Source organism: Oncorhynchus nerka, linkage group LG6 (genome assembly GCF_034236695.1).
Source record: "Oncorhynchus nerka isolate Pitt River linkage group LG6, Oner_Uvic_2.0, whole genome shotgun sequence".
In the NCBI taxonomy this organism is placed as follows: domain Eukaryota; kingdom Metazoa; phylum Chordata; class Actinopteri; order Salmoniformes; family Salmonidae; genus Oncorhynchus; species Oncorhynchus nerka.
Window position 1 is genome coordinate 54,407,858 of NC_088401.1, and position 19,124 is coordinate 54,426,981.

General features: G+C 41.5%; 1 protein-coding gene across 1 annotated transcript in view; it reads left to right on the top strand.

The window, feature by feature from the left end:
* Positions 1-6,556: 6,556 nt before the first annotated feature.
* The window catches only part of LOC115130649 (vascular endothelial growth factor receptor kdr-like), a 75,711-nt gene continuing 63,143 nt past the window's right edge, over positions 6,557-19,124 (top strand). The window contains exon 1 of the mRNA XM_029661997.2: positions 6,557-7,126. Within this exon, the coding sequence (XP_029517857.1) occupies positions 7,066-7,126 (61 nt within the window). The 5' untranslated portion in view covers positions 6,557-7,065. The remainder of the gene's footprint in view (positions 7,127-19,124) is intronic.

Below are 19,124 nucleotides of genomic sequence, written 5' to 3' on the forward strand. Positions count from 1 at the left end.
ATAATCCCACCACCACCATGGGGCACTCTGTTCCCAACGTTGACATCAGCAAACCGCTCACCCAAACAGTGCCATACACGCTGTGGCATTGTGTTTTGTGACAAAACTGCACATTTTTAGAGTGGCCTTTTATTGCCCACAGCACAAGGTGCACCTGTGTATTTGTATTTATTATGGATCCCTATTAGCTGCTGCCAATGCATCAGCTACTCTTCCTGGGGTCCAGCTAAATTAAGGAAGTTTATAAAATGTAAGAAATATTACAATACATTCACAACACACTGTGTACCCTCAGGCCCCTACTCCACCACTACCACATATCTACAGTACTAAATAAATGTGTATGTATAGTGCGTATGTTATCGTGTGTGTGTGTGTGTGTCTGTGCATGTGTCTGTGCCAATGTTTGTGTTGCTTCACAGTCCCCGCTGTTCCATAATGTGTTTTTTTCTGTTTTTTAAATCTAATTTTACTGCTTGCATCAGTTACTTGATGTGGAATCAAGAGTTCCATGTAGTCATGGCTCTATGTAGTGCTGTGTGCCTCCCATAGTCTGTTCTGGACTTGGGGACTGTGAAGAGACCTCATGATGCATTTCTTGTGGGGTATGCATGGGTGTCCGAGCTGTGTGCCAGTAGTTTAGACAGACAGTGCATTCAACATGTCAATACGTCTCATAAATAAAAGTAGTGATGAAGTCAATCTCTCCTCCACTTTCAGCCAGGTGAGATTGACATGCATATTATTAACATTAGCTCTCTGTGTACATCCAAGGGCCAGCCGTGCTGCCCTGTGCTGAGCCAATTGCAATTTTCCTTAGTCCTTTTTTGTGGCACCTGACCACAAGACTGAACAGTAGTCAAGGTGCGACAAAACTAGGGCCTGTAGGACCTGCCTTGCTGATAGTATTGTTAAGAAGGCAGAGCATTGCTTTATTATACAGTCGTGGCCAAAGGTTTTGAGAATGACACAAATATAAATTTTCACAAAGTTTGCTGCCTGCGTTTAGATGTTACTATGGAATACTGAAGTATAATTACAAGCATTTCATAAGTGTCAAAGGCTTTTGTTGACAATTACATGAAGTTCATGCAAAGAGTCAATATTTGCAGTGTTGACCCTTCTTTTTCAAGACCTCTGCAATCCGCCCTGGCATGCTGTCAATTAACTTCTGGGCCACATCCTGACTGATGGCAGCCCATTCTTGCATAATCAATGCTTGGAGTTTGTCAGAATTTGTGGGATTTTGTTTGTCCACCCGCCTCTTGAGGATTGACCACAAGTTTTAAATGGTATTAAGGTCTGGGGAGTTTCCTGGCCATGGACCCAAAAAATTGATGTTTTGTTCCCCGAGCCACTTAGTTATCACTTTTGCTTTATGGCAAGGTGCTCCATCATGCTGGAAAAGGCATTGTTCGTCACCAAACTGTTCCTGGGTGGTTGGGAGAACTTGCTCTCGGAGGATGTGTTGGTACCATTCTTTATACATGGCTGTGTTCTTAGGCAAAATTGTGAGTGAGCCCACTCCCTTGGCTGAGAAGCAACCCCACACGTGAATGGTCTCAGGATGCTTTACTGTTGGCATGACATAGGACTGATGGTAGCGCTCACCTTGTCTTCTCCGGACAAGCTTTTTTCCGGAGGCCCCAAACAATCGGAAAGGGGATTCATCAGAGAAAATAACTTTGCCCCAGTCTTCAGCAGTCAAATCCCTGTACCTTTTGCAGAATATCAGTCTGTCCCTGATGTTTTTCCTGGAGAGAAGTGGCTTCTTTGCTGCCCTTCTTGACACCAGGCCATCCTCCAAAAGTCTTTGCCTCACTGTGCGTGCAGATGCACTCACACCTGCCTGCTGCCATTCCTGAGTAAGCTCTGTACTGGTGGTGCCCCAATCCCGCAGCTGAATCAACTTTAGGAGATGGTCCTGGCGCTTGCTGGACTTTCTTGGGCGCCCTGAAGCCTTCTTCACAACAATTGAACCGCTCTCCTTGAAGTTCTTGATGATCCGATAAATGGTTGATTTTTTTTCAGCTGCCTGAGGTTGAAGAGACACTGTTGTGCCTTCTTCACCACTGTGTTGTTGTGGTGGAACCATTTCTGGTCCTCAGTGATGTGCACGTCAAGGAGCTTTTGACCCTCTCCACTGAAACGCCGTCAATGTGGATGGGGGTGTGCTCCCTCTTTTGTCTCTTGGCACTCCTTGTTTTTTTTTACGTTGAGGGAGAGCTTATTTTCCCGGTACTACTCCGTCGGGGCACTAACCTCCTACCTGTAGGCTGTCTCATTGTTCTTTGTAATCAAGCCTACCACTGTCGTGTTGTCAGCAAACTTGATGATTGAATTGGAGTCATCCGTAGCCATGGGTGAATAGGGAGTACAGGAGGGGGCCGAGCACACACCCCTGTGGGGCCCCCGTGTTGCGGATCAGCGTGGTGATGTTGTTGCCTACCCTCATCACCTGGGGTCGGCCCCTTAGGAAGTCTAGGACCCAGTTGCACAGGGATGAGTTCAGACACAGGGCCCTGAGATTAGTGACAAGCTTGTATGGCACTATGGTATTGAAAGCAGAGCTGTAGTCATTGAACAGCATTCTCACATAGGTATCCCTCTTGTCCAGGTGGGATAGGGCAGTGTGCAGTGCAATGGTGATTGCGTCATCCGTTGATCTGTTGGGGCAGTATGCACATTTTTGTGGGTCTAGGGTGTTGGGCAAGGAGCAGGTTTGAGGTTTTATTTATTCGCACCGAAGAAAATAAGTGAAAGACAAAACAGATAAAAAACAACTGGTAAAAACGGCGTGCAGGTGAAGTTGGAAGCTCAAAAGGGCTTATATGAAAACCACACCACAAATATAAGTATTAAAAAAGTTTGTTCAATCAGTTAAAAAAGGCATATTAATTATAATTGTGCATTTTATACTCGGTATGCAAGAAAGAACTACATGGAGGGGATTATTGGGTAGTTTGGTTTATCAGGCTCACCCCAAGTCTTCACTTGAAGTTATTGAGGGATGATGAGGTTTTGGCAATGTGAAGATAAGAATTCCAGAGTATGGTACCTCTGTATCTGATAGAGAATTGGACTATGTGGGGATATAGATGTTATATAGGTGGATTTCAGAATTAACCTGGAATAATCAATTGAAGGGTTTAGGTAAACTGTCTGTGAGGTATGAGTATTTGTAGATGACAGTGCATAATTGGCATACATTAATGTCATAAATAGACAAGATATTGAGTTTCTTAAACCAAGGTGCAGATGTACCCAGGTAATTAGAGGAGGTGGCTAGTCTTTGCACATTTATTTTGTATGATGAGTAATTTGTGTAGGTAGGAGGCATATGTACTAGCACAGATAATATCACAGTAAATGAGATATGGGTAAGTAGAGTTAGGGAGCAATCATGATGAACCAAACCACTAATCTTGATGATGATACCAACATAATTCATCACTTTACTGCAGTCAAACTGAATAAGATCTTTCCAGGATAACTTTTCATCAATTAGAACTCAGAGGAATCTAGTGGATTTCACTTGTCCATTTCATTTCCACCAATTGAGATTCTGGCTATTTATTTTGATTTTTTTGGAATATTTTGTATTCTTACTAGAGAATACAATTAAGTAGGATTTTTTTTTACTTTTAAAAATCATTTGTTTATCTGGAATCAATTGGAAAATTTGGCCATACCTGAGTTGGCTTCAGAAATGAGTAAATCAAAATTATTGTGTGATAAAATCAAATTGCTATCATCAGCAAAGAGAATGGGAAATATGGTAGAAGACACAGCAGTAAGGTCATTGATATACTGTAGATTAGGAATAACAAAGTGATATGGTCCTTGACTAGCCTCTCAAAGCACTTCATGATTACAGAGGTGAGTGCTATGGGACCATAGTCATTTAGTTCAAGTTACCTTAGCTTGTTTGGGTACAGGAACAATGGTGGACATCTTGACGCACATGGGGACAACAGACTGGGATATTGAGAGGTGGAATATGTCCATACATTCCATCCAGCTGGTCTACGCATGCACTAAGGATGAAGATCGAGATACCGTACCGGCCGGCAGCCTTGCAAGGGTTAAAACGCTTAAAAATTCTACTTATGTCAACAACCAAGATCGGGAGCCCACATCTCTAGTTTATCGTTTTGCTTGAATCTCAAATTGTCAGTTAGGCTGAATTAACTTTTTCAGTGATAGATTTTTTTTACTAAACTATTTTGTAAATGAAATCAAATGTAAACGTTTTAGAGCTAAAAAATCAAATCCACTGTTCTTTCTAATTTCCAACTTTTGGTGCAATTCTATTTTACACCCACAAGATGGTGTCTGATACTGGAGCAATGAATAGCCTATCAACGTATCCTGTGTATACTCTGATCCATAATACAGTATATTGAGAGGACTATGTAGGGTAATAAAGATGTAATGAGGATAATAAACTCTTAACAATTGATTTTCATATAATAGTCTTGACATAACCTACATAAAATGCAATTACCGATAAAGCCTAATCCCAGTCAAGACTACAACAGGTAAAAGTTACATATTAATCAGAGATGATTGTTGGATGATGCGATGTAAAACATCAATCAAAACCAACTGAACATAACTGCAGGACCAAGACATTATGTAGCGCACTGCATACGTCAGAAGATTTTCCAGCCTCCTGTACCATCGTATGCGAGAGATCTTTTGAATAGGGGGTATCGTTTACATTCTATGTCCATCATCGTCCTTTGGTCACCGGCGATCAGGGCCTCCCCGAAGAAAGTCTTTGTTGCTGCTACCACTCCTTTTACTAAGACTTTATTGTTGGGTCAAATGAAAGACGGCGAGCTGCGTGTGTAGAACTGGCCAGGCCCTCTTATTGTTTCGTCGGCTACAACAGATTCTAAAATAAAACGTCTTAAAACCTCACCTCTTTCAGCTCTCCGCTTCCAGCAATTGTTCCTGCCTGAGTCTTATCTAGTTTCCCTCCCAGTCCAAGGAGAATGTGCCCTCACTGCCCTGCTCTCTGAAGACTCACTCTATCATGAGTGAAAGCACTATACATAAACTGCAGGCATGCTAGGTGGAACACGACAGGCACATGACCAGTCACAAACTGATGTCTCGTGCTCAGGATGAAACAAAAGGTAAATGGTGTGATAAAGATTGTTTCGTCATATTATGAAGTCAGTTACTTACAAAGTGTATATCCTGCCCTCATTCCGTCTCCATTCTTTACAGTCAGCGAGATGTCGCTGTTTAGGCCTCCTCGGCACTGAGTTGATTTCTCAGGTATTCTTTCAACCTTTTTTTATTGACACCTTTAAAAAAACGAAAAAGTCAACAAAAGTTACTTCAGGTCAGGGTATTCATCTCATCAATTATTGATGAATGATTGACTTCATGTGTGTCAGTAAAAGTGATTTATCATGCATTTCCGGGCATATTATTCACCTTCAATAATCTGGTGTCAGGTTTATGATGAATTCCTCGTATCTAGTTAAATCATCATGGTTTATGATGTGCAGAATGAATCGCACACACTTGCACAGACTACAAGTCGAGCTTGATCAATTATTTCCCATGTTCTCAAGAAGAATGATGTGGAAAAATTGTGTTCTCCACAGACAGGAGTAGTGGGCCTCACCTATCAGTTGTCCAGGGGCCATTAGGGAACACATGCAGCCCAGTTTGGATCTGCGGTACTGTGCTGCTGCTCAACTCAGAATGGTAGGTCATGCAGGTCTTGCGTTGTGATGGACAGAAAGGTGAGGAAGGATATTCTTATTTACAGTACCTGCCACAGAGAGCTGCCAATATAATTTGTTGCATTGACAAAGGAAAACAGTCTGCTGCACATCCACACACCATGGGGTGCTGCTTGGGAACAGAGGACTCACGCCACGCACAGAGGATTATTTACATTTGATATAAAAAGCTGTATATCCTGTTTCCAAAGTTAAAAATAAATCCAACAAATATTTATTCTAAGAATTTGAACCGATATTTCCCCTTTGAAAAACCCCACCTCATGCTGGTTTCCCCAGACCAGATCATCTCTACTTTTAGACACTAGGTTTACTATTTTTAATTGATCAAGGTCAAGTAGGCTGTTTTGCATTCTCTTCATGCAACGTTGTGACTTGTATTGGGCAATGAAGGGCTGTGCAAATAGTTGAATTGTGAAACAGTGAATTCAAGAATTGAAATGTAGTATAATGTTGATGTTGCACTAAATGGGTAAATGATGTTTGACTGATTCATTTAAAATCTTTATTTTCCTGTCAGTGAAGTATTGGAAAAAAAATTCAAGTCATTCAAAACCTTAAACGATAAAACTGTTTGATGTAGCAAAGAGGGTGCCAATACCGTCATCAATACATATTAAATATAATGTAGGCTATTTGCATGTCATATTAGTGAAATTAAAATGCAGAAAGTGTTTCTAGAACTGAAAACTGTCACAGCAGTTTGTCCTGAACAAGTGACGTTGCATACTTCCTTTGTTTTTCAGTATAAAGACACAAACGGCCATGCACTGCAAGCAGTGCTGAGTACGAGTACCGAAGCGGATGAGACATTCTTTCAGACAGTTGCGCATTAATTAGTCTGCACTACGTTGTTCAGAGGATGTATGGTTGATTTTTCTCTGTGTTTTGTTTATTTAAAATTTGGAGCTTTTTGTTATCGTGTACAGAATATTTTAGGAATCGGGCACTTTGTGGCAACGCTTGTTCAAATTCAATCTAATCAGTTCCAAGGAAGGAGGGATATTGTCGCGCGGGTCGCACCTGCCCTCGGGGACTGCTCTCATCTGTCTCTTCAACTGGAACCAAAACTGCGCTGGGGAGCTGTCCTGCAAAACAAGCTATGGGATACAAGGAAGACTGCTGAGTTTCTTACATTTTGATCTGAGGATTGTTGGGATTAAAAACGAAAGGGAATTTGTCACTTTTGGACTATTAGCCCTAGCTGCGGATTCTCTCCGTTTTCATCCTCAGCCAACACTTTTGGCTCTTCCTTGGGATTGATTTTATTGAAGTAGGGCTATCATCTGTGGTCGACAGAATGGCCCCGCTCGACTGCGCGAAACTGTCAATCCTCCTTCATTTGATCACATATATCACCGGTAAGAATTATTCCATATTTATCCAGAGATCGTTTATCCAAAAGTATTATTTGGTTATGCGAGTTGGACCTCAGTATAATTTCGTTACTTAATGCCCCCACATTTGATGATTTATTACCCTGTCAAATATGAATAATTGGAGATTGATTTTCACGTTTAGTCTGTCATTTTGCTGGTATGCAGCCTATTAATAAGTAGATTGTATTTTTTTATTCAAGAGTTTGAAGACACAAACTCATTTTGTTTTGGAAAGGACACTTTACGACATAGGTTTATGAGGTGATCATTATCAAGGATAATCCTGTTTAAATCATGACCATATCACACAATCCAACTAAGTTCAATTGAAAATGCCCCTGTTCTTTCTTGGAATTAAAATTCCATGTCGTTGAAATGCAGTTTTTATGGTAATTGAAGTTAATTTAAAGGTTGAGGTTCTGCCAATTAGGAATCCATACAGGTATGGACATTGCAGTTCATCTTGTCACCAGTAGATGTCACTTTCAATTGAAGTGAGGATTTAGCCTAATTGAGTACCGGCTACTGTGGTGTTTTACCTTAGTGAGTTTATGACCTATACCTATGACTTTATTATCACCTATACCTTTCACCTATTACCTCATTCGTTGACTGTTCTCAGTTAATCTCAAATGAGTTCATTCAGATTGGTCGTTTTTGTGTAAAACATACTGGATATTGGTGAAATTATGTCTGATGTGTTACAGAAAACTCGGCCCCTGCAGGAGGGGAAATCAATTTGAAAACAGAACCAGTGTTTCAGTTATGGTGAAAATATGTGTTCTAGCATTGTTATCATGTGGATCTCCTGAGTCAAAGGTTGTTCAACATCTTGAGAATAGAATGTATGTTTCACAAAGCAAGCCACATTGTTATAACTTGGCAGCCCCAGGATCTTGATGCCTCTCCACGTAAACAAAATGGAGCAGAAAAGGTGGATGTTTCTCTAGATTGTGTCTTTCCCGGTGTGCTACACAGATATGTCTTCCTCCCTGTGTCCAAATAAACATGACATCCAAGCAGAGGAAATACTGCCCCCATCTATCTCCTCCATCCCCTGCTACTTTTTTAGTGTCTAGCTTTGTCTACAATGTTTCCAAATAGATTTCCTTCACTGTCCACAAGTGGAGCGTGGGAAAGACACAAGGAGGAAGCGGATGGAGGGGCAGGAGGCACCCTGGTATTGTTCTGGCCAGTAGAAGTCACGGAAACGTGACACGCTACCTGAGAAAATATTCCTTCCCGGAGCTCCTTACGCTCACAGGACAATGGGGAGGAGGAAAGACAATGGGGAGGAGGAAAGGGAGACCATTTCTGCATGGTGATTGGCTGTATGGTAGGGCCATTAATAGTAAATGGGGTCTAAAGACAGGGATGGGGAGAGTTTTGGTCAGATGGACAGGTACATTACCACAGAGATGGGGGTGGGGTCCACTACAAATAATCTGGAATAAACCCAACTAAATTGAAAAACAGGCATTTATTCCTTATTGTGCTGGTGATGTGACTTTGTTTAGTATTGGAAGTCATTGAGATTGTTGGTGGATTTGTAAGGCACTGCTAGAGATAAGTGACATAAGTTGATTATAGATGCTTGAAATTGGTAAATTCTCTTTCCTATCGCAAAAAGCGAACACTAACATTAATATATTGTATTTGTTACCCAACTCTCTCCAGATCAAAGCTGACCCTTATTAGGCCTTACCTGTCAACCTCATTTAACCATTACATACCTGTCAACCCCATTTAACCATTACATACCTGTCAACCCCATTTAACCATTACATACTTGTCAACCCCATTTAACCATTACATACTTGTCAACCCCATTTAACCATTACATACCTGTCAACCCCATTTAACCATTACATACCTGTCAACCCCATTTAACCATTACATACCTATCAACCCCATTTAACCATTGCATACCTGTCAACCCCATTTAACCATTACATACCTGTCGACCCCATTTAACCATTACATACTTGTCAACCCCATTTAACCATTGCATACCAGTCAAACCCATTTAACCATTACATACTTGTCAACCCCATTTAACCATTACATACCTGTCAACCCCATTTAACCATTACATACTTGTCAACCCCATTTAACCATTGCATACCTGTCAACCCCATTTAACCATTACATACCTGTCAGCCCCATTTAACCATTACATACCTGTCAAACCCATTTAACCATTACATACTTGTCAACCACATTTAACTGTTACATTCCTGTCAACCCCATTTAACCATTACATACTTGTCAACCCCATTTAACCATTACATACCTGTCAAACCCATTTAACCATTACATACCTGTCAAACCCATTTAACCATTACATACTTGTCAACCCCATTTAACCATTGCATACCTGTCAAACCCATTTAACCATTACATACCTGTCAACCCCATTTAACCATTACATTCCTGTCAACCCCATTTAACCATTACATACCTGTCAACCCCATTTAACCATTACATACCTGTCAACCACATTTAACTGTTACATACCTGTCAACCCCATTTAACCATTACATACCTGTCAACCCCATTTAACCATTACATACCTGTCAACCCCATTTAACCATTACATACCTGTCAACCACATTTAACCATTACATACCTGTCAACCACATTTAACTGTTACATTCCTGTCAAACCCATTTAACTGTTACATACCTGTCAACCACATTTAACTGTTACATACCTGTCAACCACATTTAACTGTTACATACCTGTCAACCACATTTAACTGTTACATACCTGTCAACCACATTTAACTGTTACATACCTGTCAACCACATTTAACTGTTACATACCTGTCAACCACATTTAACTGTTACATACCTGTCAACCACATTTAACTGTTACATTCCTGTCAACCACATTTAACTGTTACATACCTGTCAACCACATTTAACTGTTACATTCCTGTCAAACCCATTTAACTGTTACATACCTGTCAACCACATTTAACTGTTACATTCCTGTCAAACCCATTTAACTGTTACATACCTGTCAACCACATTTAACTGTTACATTCCTGTCAACCCCATTTAACTGTTACATACCTGTCAACCACATTTAACTGTTACATACCTGTCAACCACATTTAACCGTTACATACCTGTCAACCACATTTAACTGTTACATTCCTGTCAAACCCATTTAACTGTTACATACCTGTCAACCACATTTAACTGTTACATACCTGTCAACCACATTTAACTGTTACATACCTGTCAACCACATTTAACTGTTACATACCTGTCAACCACATTTAACTGTTACATACCTGTCAACCCCATTTAACCATTACATACCTGTCAACCCCATTTAACCATTACATACCTGTCAACCACATTTAACTGTTACATACCTGTCAACCACATTTAACCATTACATACCTGTCAACCACATTTAACTGTTACATTCCTGTCAAACCCATTTAACTGTTACATTCCTGTCAAACCCATTTAACTGTTACATTCCTGTCAAACCCATTTAACTGTTACATTCCTTATGACTTGTTCAATGATAGAGAGGTCAAGTAAAAATGATTAGCAGATATTTTACTCTGAGTGGTATGTGTGACTGCTTTTGATTTAGAGCAAGGCATGAGTTCTCTCCTCCTCGGCCCGCTGGCACTATCTGAAGCCTGATGGCTCTGACAGCCGGAGAGTTCTTTCCTGCAGCATCTCTTTGCTCGGGACCATGAATACAGAGCTTTATTTGATGTAACTGTCTTGTGTTCAGATAATACAAGTTCTCCCTCCACCAGTACAGTGATAGGGTGTGTGCACTACGCAGTAAAGTTGGTCTATTTTGTCTATTACCGTGGCTATTTCTCGTGGGATAATATCATCTCTCTTGGGATTGTTGCCTATCATCACATTGACGGGAACAGAACGTTCAGATGGGAACTATCTCAATCACCTTCAGAAATTATGCTTGACACTGCCCATCTTCTGGAAGGTCAGACCCAGAGCAGGGTTGTGGTTGGGAAACTACAACAGATTCAGATGAGTCAGGGAGTTTATGGCATGGTTTTGACACCCACGCCACAGTTAATGGAGACCTAGAGGACAGTAGGGTTCCGCTGACCATAAGTCATTGACTGAATCACACAAAATTAGATGAGGGAAGGGGAAGTGGTGAGAAAACTCTTCAAACCAAAATGGGATCTAAGTTTCTTCATTTTCAGCCACAAAACCACAAATCCTAAACAAAATCAAAGTCTTTGCCGATCCATTTCAGCCGCTTAGTTAAAGGGAATAACTGAGAGGATCAAATGTAACATTATCCAACCGTGCACTTCCTTGGCCTCGCATCTCCCTTAACTTTGTTTCCAATTCAAACAACCTGTTCCAAAAGTCAGCCCATAGTGTCAAATGGAAACTCAATGGTCCAGTGTGCCTTTTGAAGCTGTTTCTCTGGGTTAAGGAGTATGATGTTCCAGTTAAGTTGATTTTAAAATATTTTTTCTCCCCTCTGTGGGCACTTGAGATGGCCAATGGGAGTGATAGGGAGAGGTCATCTAAGTTCAAAGGGAGCTCATCACTCACCAACGGTATGTCCGTGTCATGCAGCCTACACACGCACACACACACACACACACACACACACACACACACACACACACACACACACACACACACACACACACACACACATCCACACACACACACCAAGCATCTCTGTTTCTCTCTGACGGGCTAGACTGCTGCCAACATATCCACCAATGTGGTGTTATTCCAAGGTGAAATATTAACTCAGCTGTTGGTGTTGGCAGGTTTCCTTAGCTCTCGTACCTCTCTTGTACATGATGGATTCTTGGATTGGGAGACTTCTAACTGCACAGCAGAAGCACTTCAGTTGAATCTGGACATTTTACATTCAGGGATCAGTTGTTATCGCTGTTATTAACAGTGATGATAGCAGCATCCCCCTCTATAAGACATATATCTTTCTTGCTGAGCCGGCAATATATTTTATATTAACCCCTTCATGTGATTTAAAATTCAAGGACCTTCTGTCCACCAGCCAGTTGTAATCTCACATGTTATGGAACAAGAATCCTCCTGGCTTACACATTGGAAGAGCTCGTAGGAATCTCGTTATACAGGATATTCCTATAGTTGGCCACATTTTATTCTGTATTACCAGGAAAAGCTGACTGGCCACCCATTGTCCTTTATTCTGCCTTTTTAAAGGAGATGCAGGGAAATTCTGTCTCCAAGAGGTAATCTACGGGCTAATAAAAAAGTAACTCTCTTTTACTGTTGTCTTAACCATATTGTTGACAAAGTGCAGTGATTTCTGAAGGACCCATATTGCTGACAAAGTGCAGTGGTTTCTAAAGGACCCGTATTGTTGACAAAGTGCAGTGATTTCTGAAGGACCCATATTTTTGGCAAAGTGCAGTGTTTTCTGAAGGACCCGTATTGTTGACAAAGTGCAGTGATTTCTGAAGGACCCATATTTTTGGCAAAGTGCAGTGATTTCTGAAGGACCCGTATTGTTGACAAAGTACAGTGTTTTCTGAAGGACCCGTATTGTTGACAAAGTGAAGTGATTTCTGAAAGACCCGTATTGTTGGCAAAGTGCAGTGATTTCTGAAAGACCCGTATTGTTGGCAAAGTGCAGTGATTTCTGAAGGACCCAGTGTGAGAGTGTATTCTCAACACACGAGGAGAAACTCTTAACTGCACAGAAAGAGCAGTAGTAGTAGCAACTTCTTATTTTGGCAGGGGTTCCCAACTCTTGTCAATCTTTTCAGCTCTTTGTTGTAAATCTGCCACCAGAGCATAGCAAATCTTGTGAGTTTGTCTTTCTGTGTGTTTGTTCTGACACACTCAACCTAAAGACAACTCACAAAATACCACTGGCTCAGAACAACATCACAGTGGGATGGCTGTATCGTCATGCCATGAGGCAATGAATATAACAGTGCAAGACAGGTTAACCCCAATGTAACCCCACAATCCATTATAGCCCACCAACTGTGAGCCAGTAAATCCTTGAAATTAATAATGGAATATTTTAAGTTCCTTGTTTGGGAAATTCGTAGTAGTGTTAAAGCCAGTTGCTTAAACTAAACATATTGTGAAAAATGTGTGGAAATGTTATAATGTGCTATTGAGGTAAAAATGGTGGCCCAGTGCGGTACAGGAAGCCAGTGATCATGTCGGTGGAAACTGATTGACTATAGCTGGCTACTGTTATGCTACTCTGCTGTATCCATGGACACACTGCAGCGAATATGACTCACAAGCCTCTGACCTTTCTCTTTTATAAAGGAGTGTGTCCCCCCCACCATCCTCTCCCTGCCCTTTGTTCCCCATGTTGGACTTACAAAGAGATGGAGTGGCAAGGTTAAACGAGGGAGTCATTATTCCGCATTGTTGTTTTTGCCTTGAAAACCCCAAAATATATCCTCTCACTCTCACTCCAGAGACTGCCTTACTGGTAGATGGTAGGACGGGAAGCACGGGAAGCACACAGAGACATGAGGGAATTCCATACATCATTCCCAGCACTTTAAAGAGGAAGAGAGAGAGAACGAGAGAGAGAGAGTGAGAGTCTGAATGTGGCAGTAGCCAGGCAGTCCAGGCTAGTTGCCAACAGCTCGTGTGTATTAGTGCGTAATAAAACCCCATTATTATGGTATGAGATGACTGTGTTTGGGAGGAAATCCCCAGTTCAAACCCTTAAGCGGCATCATATTGGGTTCAGCAGCAGTTTCTTACCTAAAGGATTTAACATCAAATCAAATTGTATTTGTCACATGCTTGGTAAATAACAGGTGTAGACTAACAGTGAAATGCTTACTGACGGGTCCATCCCAACAATGCAGAGAGAAAAATTATAAATAATAGACAACAATAACACAAGGAATAAATAAATAAATAATAACACCAGGAATAAATAGAAATATAATAACACCAGGAATACATAGAAATATAATAACACCAGGAATACATAGAAATATAATAACACCAGGAAGACATAGAAGAATAATAACACCAGGAATACATAGAAATTTAATAACACCAGGAATACATAGAAATTTAATAACACCAGGAATAAATAGAAATGTAATAACACCAGGAATAAATAGAAATGTAATAACACCAGGAATAAATAGAAATTTAATAACACCAGGAATACATAGAAATGTAATAACACCAGGAATGAATACACAATGAGAAATGATAACTTGGCTATATACCCAGGGTACCATTACCGAGTCGATTAGCACGGGTAGGGTACAAGGTAATTGAGGAAGATATGTAAATATTGGTAGAGATGAAGTGGCTAGGCAACGAGATAGATAATAAACAGTAACAGCAGTGTAAGTGAAGAGTCAAAAGAGATTAGTGCAATAAGGGTCAATGCAATATTCTAGGTAGCTGTTGGTTAACTATTTAACTAACTATTTAGCAGTCTTATGGCTTGGGGGTAGAAGCTGTTCAGCATCCTGTTGGTTCCAGACTTGGTGCATCGGTATCGCTTGCAGTGCCGTAACAGAGAGAACAGTCTATGACTTGGGTGACTGGTATAGAGGTCCTGGATCGCATGGAGTTCGGCCCCAGTGATTTACTGGGCCGTACGCATTACCCACTGTAGCGCCTTGCGGTCGGATGCCAGTTGCCATACCAAGCGGTGACGCAGCCAATCAAGATGCTCTCAATGGTGCAGCTATAGAACCTTTTGTGGATCTGAGAGCCCATGCCAAATCTTTTTAGCCTCCTGATGTGGAAGAGGTGTTGTTGTGCCCTCTTCATGACTGTGTTGATGTGTTTGGACCATGATAGATCTTTAGTGATGTGGACACCGAAGAACTTGAAGCCCTCAACCCGCTCCACTACAGCTCCGTCGATGTGAATGGGGGCGTGTTTGGCCCTCCGTTTCCTGTAGGTCACAATCAGCTCCTTTGTCTTGCTGACGTTGAGGGAGAGGTTGTTGTCCTGGCACCACACTGCCAGGTCTCTGACCTCCTCCCTGTAGGCTGTCTCATCGTCGTCGGTGATCAGGCCTACCATCATCATCAATACAGGTAATGAGTGGAGAACAGGAAGGCTTCTTAAAGAAAAACGAACAGGTCTGTGAGAGCCGGAATTCTTACTGGTTGGTAGGTGATCAAATACTTATGTCATGCAATAAAATGCAAATTAATTACTTAAAAATCATACAATGTGATTTTCTGGATTTTTGTTTTAGATTCCGTCTCTCACAGTTGAAGTGTACCTACGATAAAAATTACAGACCTCTACATGCTTTGTAAGTAGGAAAAACCTGCAAAATCGGCAGTGTATCAAATACTTGTTCTCCCCACTGTATTTACTTGAGTCATTTTCTATTAATGTATCTTTACTTTTACTCAAGAATGACAATTGAGTACTTTTTCCACCACTGCCCAGGGTTCTTATCTTAATTATGAGATTGAAAGGCACAATGGTGTTGAGCGCTGAGTTGTAGTCAATGAACAGCTCATGAGATAGTATTTCGATTACACAAGTGTCTGGCAGAAAACAGCTGAAATGGTTTTGGGTGTTTTAAAGAGCACACTGATTTCCATGGGGACTAGACACAAAGATAGGATTTGGATTAGTTTAAAAACAGTCAATTTGTCATTGTTTGGAGGCCCCGTTTGTTCTCTGATAACATTTTTGCTTTCCGTTTAGCTTGACCCCAAACACGTCCAAATAGAGCTTGGAATCCCAACCTTTTAGAAGCAAAAGCAAAAGTCCTTCCTGGAAGTGTAACGACCACACGTGTTTTCAAAACACAATGTCCTGTTCTTTGTTGTTTCCCCACCTCTGCACAGAGGGAGGCTAGGAACTTATGAATGGAGGTCCCAGAGTAACACTACCAATGTCAACTGCTGTTTGAAAACTGTCATAAGAGCCCAACGCCAACAAGCACTGAGCTAAATATGGCAACCCAGAGAGGCATCGGAGAGTGGTTGCTCTCTCTCTGTTTTTTGTTGGTTCCATGCCTGTCCTCTTCTTTTATGGCTCCTAATGAGAACCAGGTCTTGGACCCTCTGAACTGAACCACCACAACAAGCACCATTTCTGGATTCTTCAGGCGTTCCGTTGGAGGAATGCGGCACACAGCTGTTCGGTGGGGGCGGGGGGACACGGCGGGTGGCTTGATGAGGGGTCTTTTTTAAGTGGGAACCATCCATCTGTAGTTTGTTGCAGAGCAGAGGGAACTGCCTGGTTTTAGGAGAAGAGTTTCCCTCCAGTGAGTGGTGAGGTCAGGTTGTAGTATGTAGTGTGTGTGTGTGTGTGTGTGTGTGTGTGTGTGTGTGTGTGAGAGAGAGACACTTTGTGCATACAGTATGTAAAAGCAAGTGGATCAAAGTGTGGAACAAAAGTGGTGGAGTGGTAGAGTTTTTGAATGAGAGTCAAGTTCAATTACAACCAAACCATAATACTGTAACATAGCATCAGCAGTACTGTACTAGAGGTCATTTGTAGACAGTAAATAAAATAGTGATCGGGGAAATAAATCCATACAGTACATATCGCAATATTATTTTTGGACGATATTATATAGATAGTTGACTCCAATTTGTGCTACTGTAGGTAGCGTTAGCTAGCACTAGTCGGCTGTACCTGTGCCAAAAATCTGGTATTTTTCATCCTGTAGCTTGTTCTCCATCTTCCTTTTAAATAGTTTAAAACATCAAATCGCAGTATAGGATCGCAATACATAGCGGCACCTAAGTATCATGATAATATCGTATTGTGAAGTCCCTGGCAATTCCCAGCCCTAGTAAATAAGACTTTTTAAGGAATATATATATATTATTTAAAGCATTAATGGACAACATATGAGCTTTAGGAAACATTAGCTTTAGGCAGGACCGTTTTCTAGGAATCTCGGTGTGAGTACGTCCTTTTCTCTCAGCTGGTTTGAAATATGCACCGTCACATTCTTCAGGCCTTTGTTTATGTACACATCGATCCATCCATGTGTGAATACGCACATGGGCAATAAGGAAAAAGTCATAACGACAGAGTCGTAGCATGTTTGTCTGACGATTGTGATCTCTGATTTAGGTTTAGCATAAGTAGAAGTATTAAAGAGAGCGATGTAGTATACTTAGACCCTATACTCTAGTACTCTGTCATACTGAGAGGAATGTTTTGATCCCTTTAAAAACCTTTGACCACATCCCTTCCCCTCCAAATAACCTTGGACTCATACGAAACAATGATGTTATAACATTTTGGGGGGGTTGATATTGAGTGCCAACATTGGCATGGGCAGTTCATTCTTGAACAACAGCTGTTCAGACCCTCACAGTGAAGCAAATACGAACTCTGTGTACTTTTGTGTGTGTGTGTGTGTGTGTGTGTGTTGTGTTCACGTGCATTTGTGTGTGTGGGTTTCTGGAGTCCACACAGGGAATTAGCCTTGTTGTGTAATTCCATTGACTGTCTGGATACTGTATGACTCAAGTAAAAGGTTCGCTGCAGATATCCGCTCTGAAAGAGAAAATGTAATGAACGTGTTTGCCTGGCGACCGGACTAAACCCCAGGTTGTCAGTACACAAGCTGCTTGGGGAGTAGAGAGTCAAAAGAAGGAAATCACTTATAAGACCGTCACACCTCACGGACAGCAGAGAGAATGACAGTGCTTCCTATGCTGAGTACCACGAGCAGCACCTATCAACAGCTTCAGCCAGGCCCACCCCCAACTGGGATTTTTAATCCACCGTTTCAACCTCCCCTTTTTGTCGCTCTTCCCTACAAATGTAATAATAGCATACAGAGCATCAACAAGATCAGAGGTCAATAAAAAAGTACATCTGCCCAAATAAGTGTTATGAGAAAGAGAGGAAGAGAGAGAGAGTCCCCACCAAGCTAGATTGACTGATTGATCTGGAGGAAGTGCTTGTTGACATGTTGCAGGGCTCATCTGGGTCTGCCCGGTTCTCCCCAGTTGTGACTGACCCGTCTGGCTGGCTGAGGTGCACAGCTGCCCCCCCCCCCCCCCCCCTCATATGCCTCCCACCCACCCCACTCTAACACACTCACATAGCTCATCACTACCAGACCAGACCAGTATCCATCCAGAGCCCTACCCTACACGGACTGCACCGGAAACAACCCACACCCCTCCCATCCCCAAATCTGACCCCTGCACAGCAGAGCACCACTTGCATAAGAACCAGCAGCAGAGTAGACCAGAACATGGGTTGTACTGACTCAAGGGAAAAACTCCCAAGAAATGTGTTACACCACTAGTAAGTCAGACTGTAGGATTCTTGGCTGTAAATAGAGGCATGGTGTAATTAGGTTGACTGTGAATAGAGGCATGGTGTAATTAGGTTGACTGTGAATAGAGGCATGGTGTAATTAGGTTGACTGTGAATAGAGGCATGGTGTAATTAGGTTGACTGTGAATAGAGGCATGGTGTAATTAGGTTGACTGTGAATAGAGGCATGGTGTAATTAGGTTGACTGTGAATAGAGGCATGGTGTAATTAGGTTGACTGTGAATAGAGGCATGGTGTAATTAGGTTGACTGTGAATAGAGGCATGGTGTAATTAGGTTGACTGTAAATAGAGGCATGGTGTAATTTGGTTGACCCTAAATAGAGGAATGGTGTAATTAGGTTGACTGTAAATAGAGGCATGGTGTAATTAGGTTGACTGTGAATAGAGGCATGGTGTAATTAGGTTGACTGTAAATAGAGGCATGGTGTAATTTGGTTGACCCTAAATAGAGGAATGGTGTAATTAGGTTGACCGTAAATAGAGGCATGGTGTAATTAGGTTGACCGTAAATAGAGGCATGGTGTAATTAGGTTGACTGTAAATAGAGGCATGATGTAATTTGTTGTTTACTGTAAGACAACTATGAAGCGAAACTTTGAAATGCGCAGTGTGTATTAATGTATCCACTGAGTGTGTTAGCTAATGTCTGAATGTGTGTGTGTGTGTGTGTGTTTTA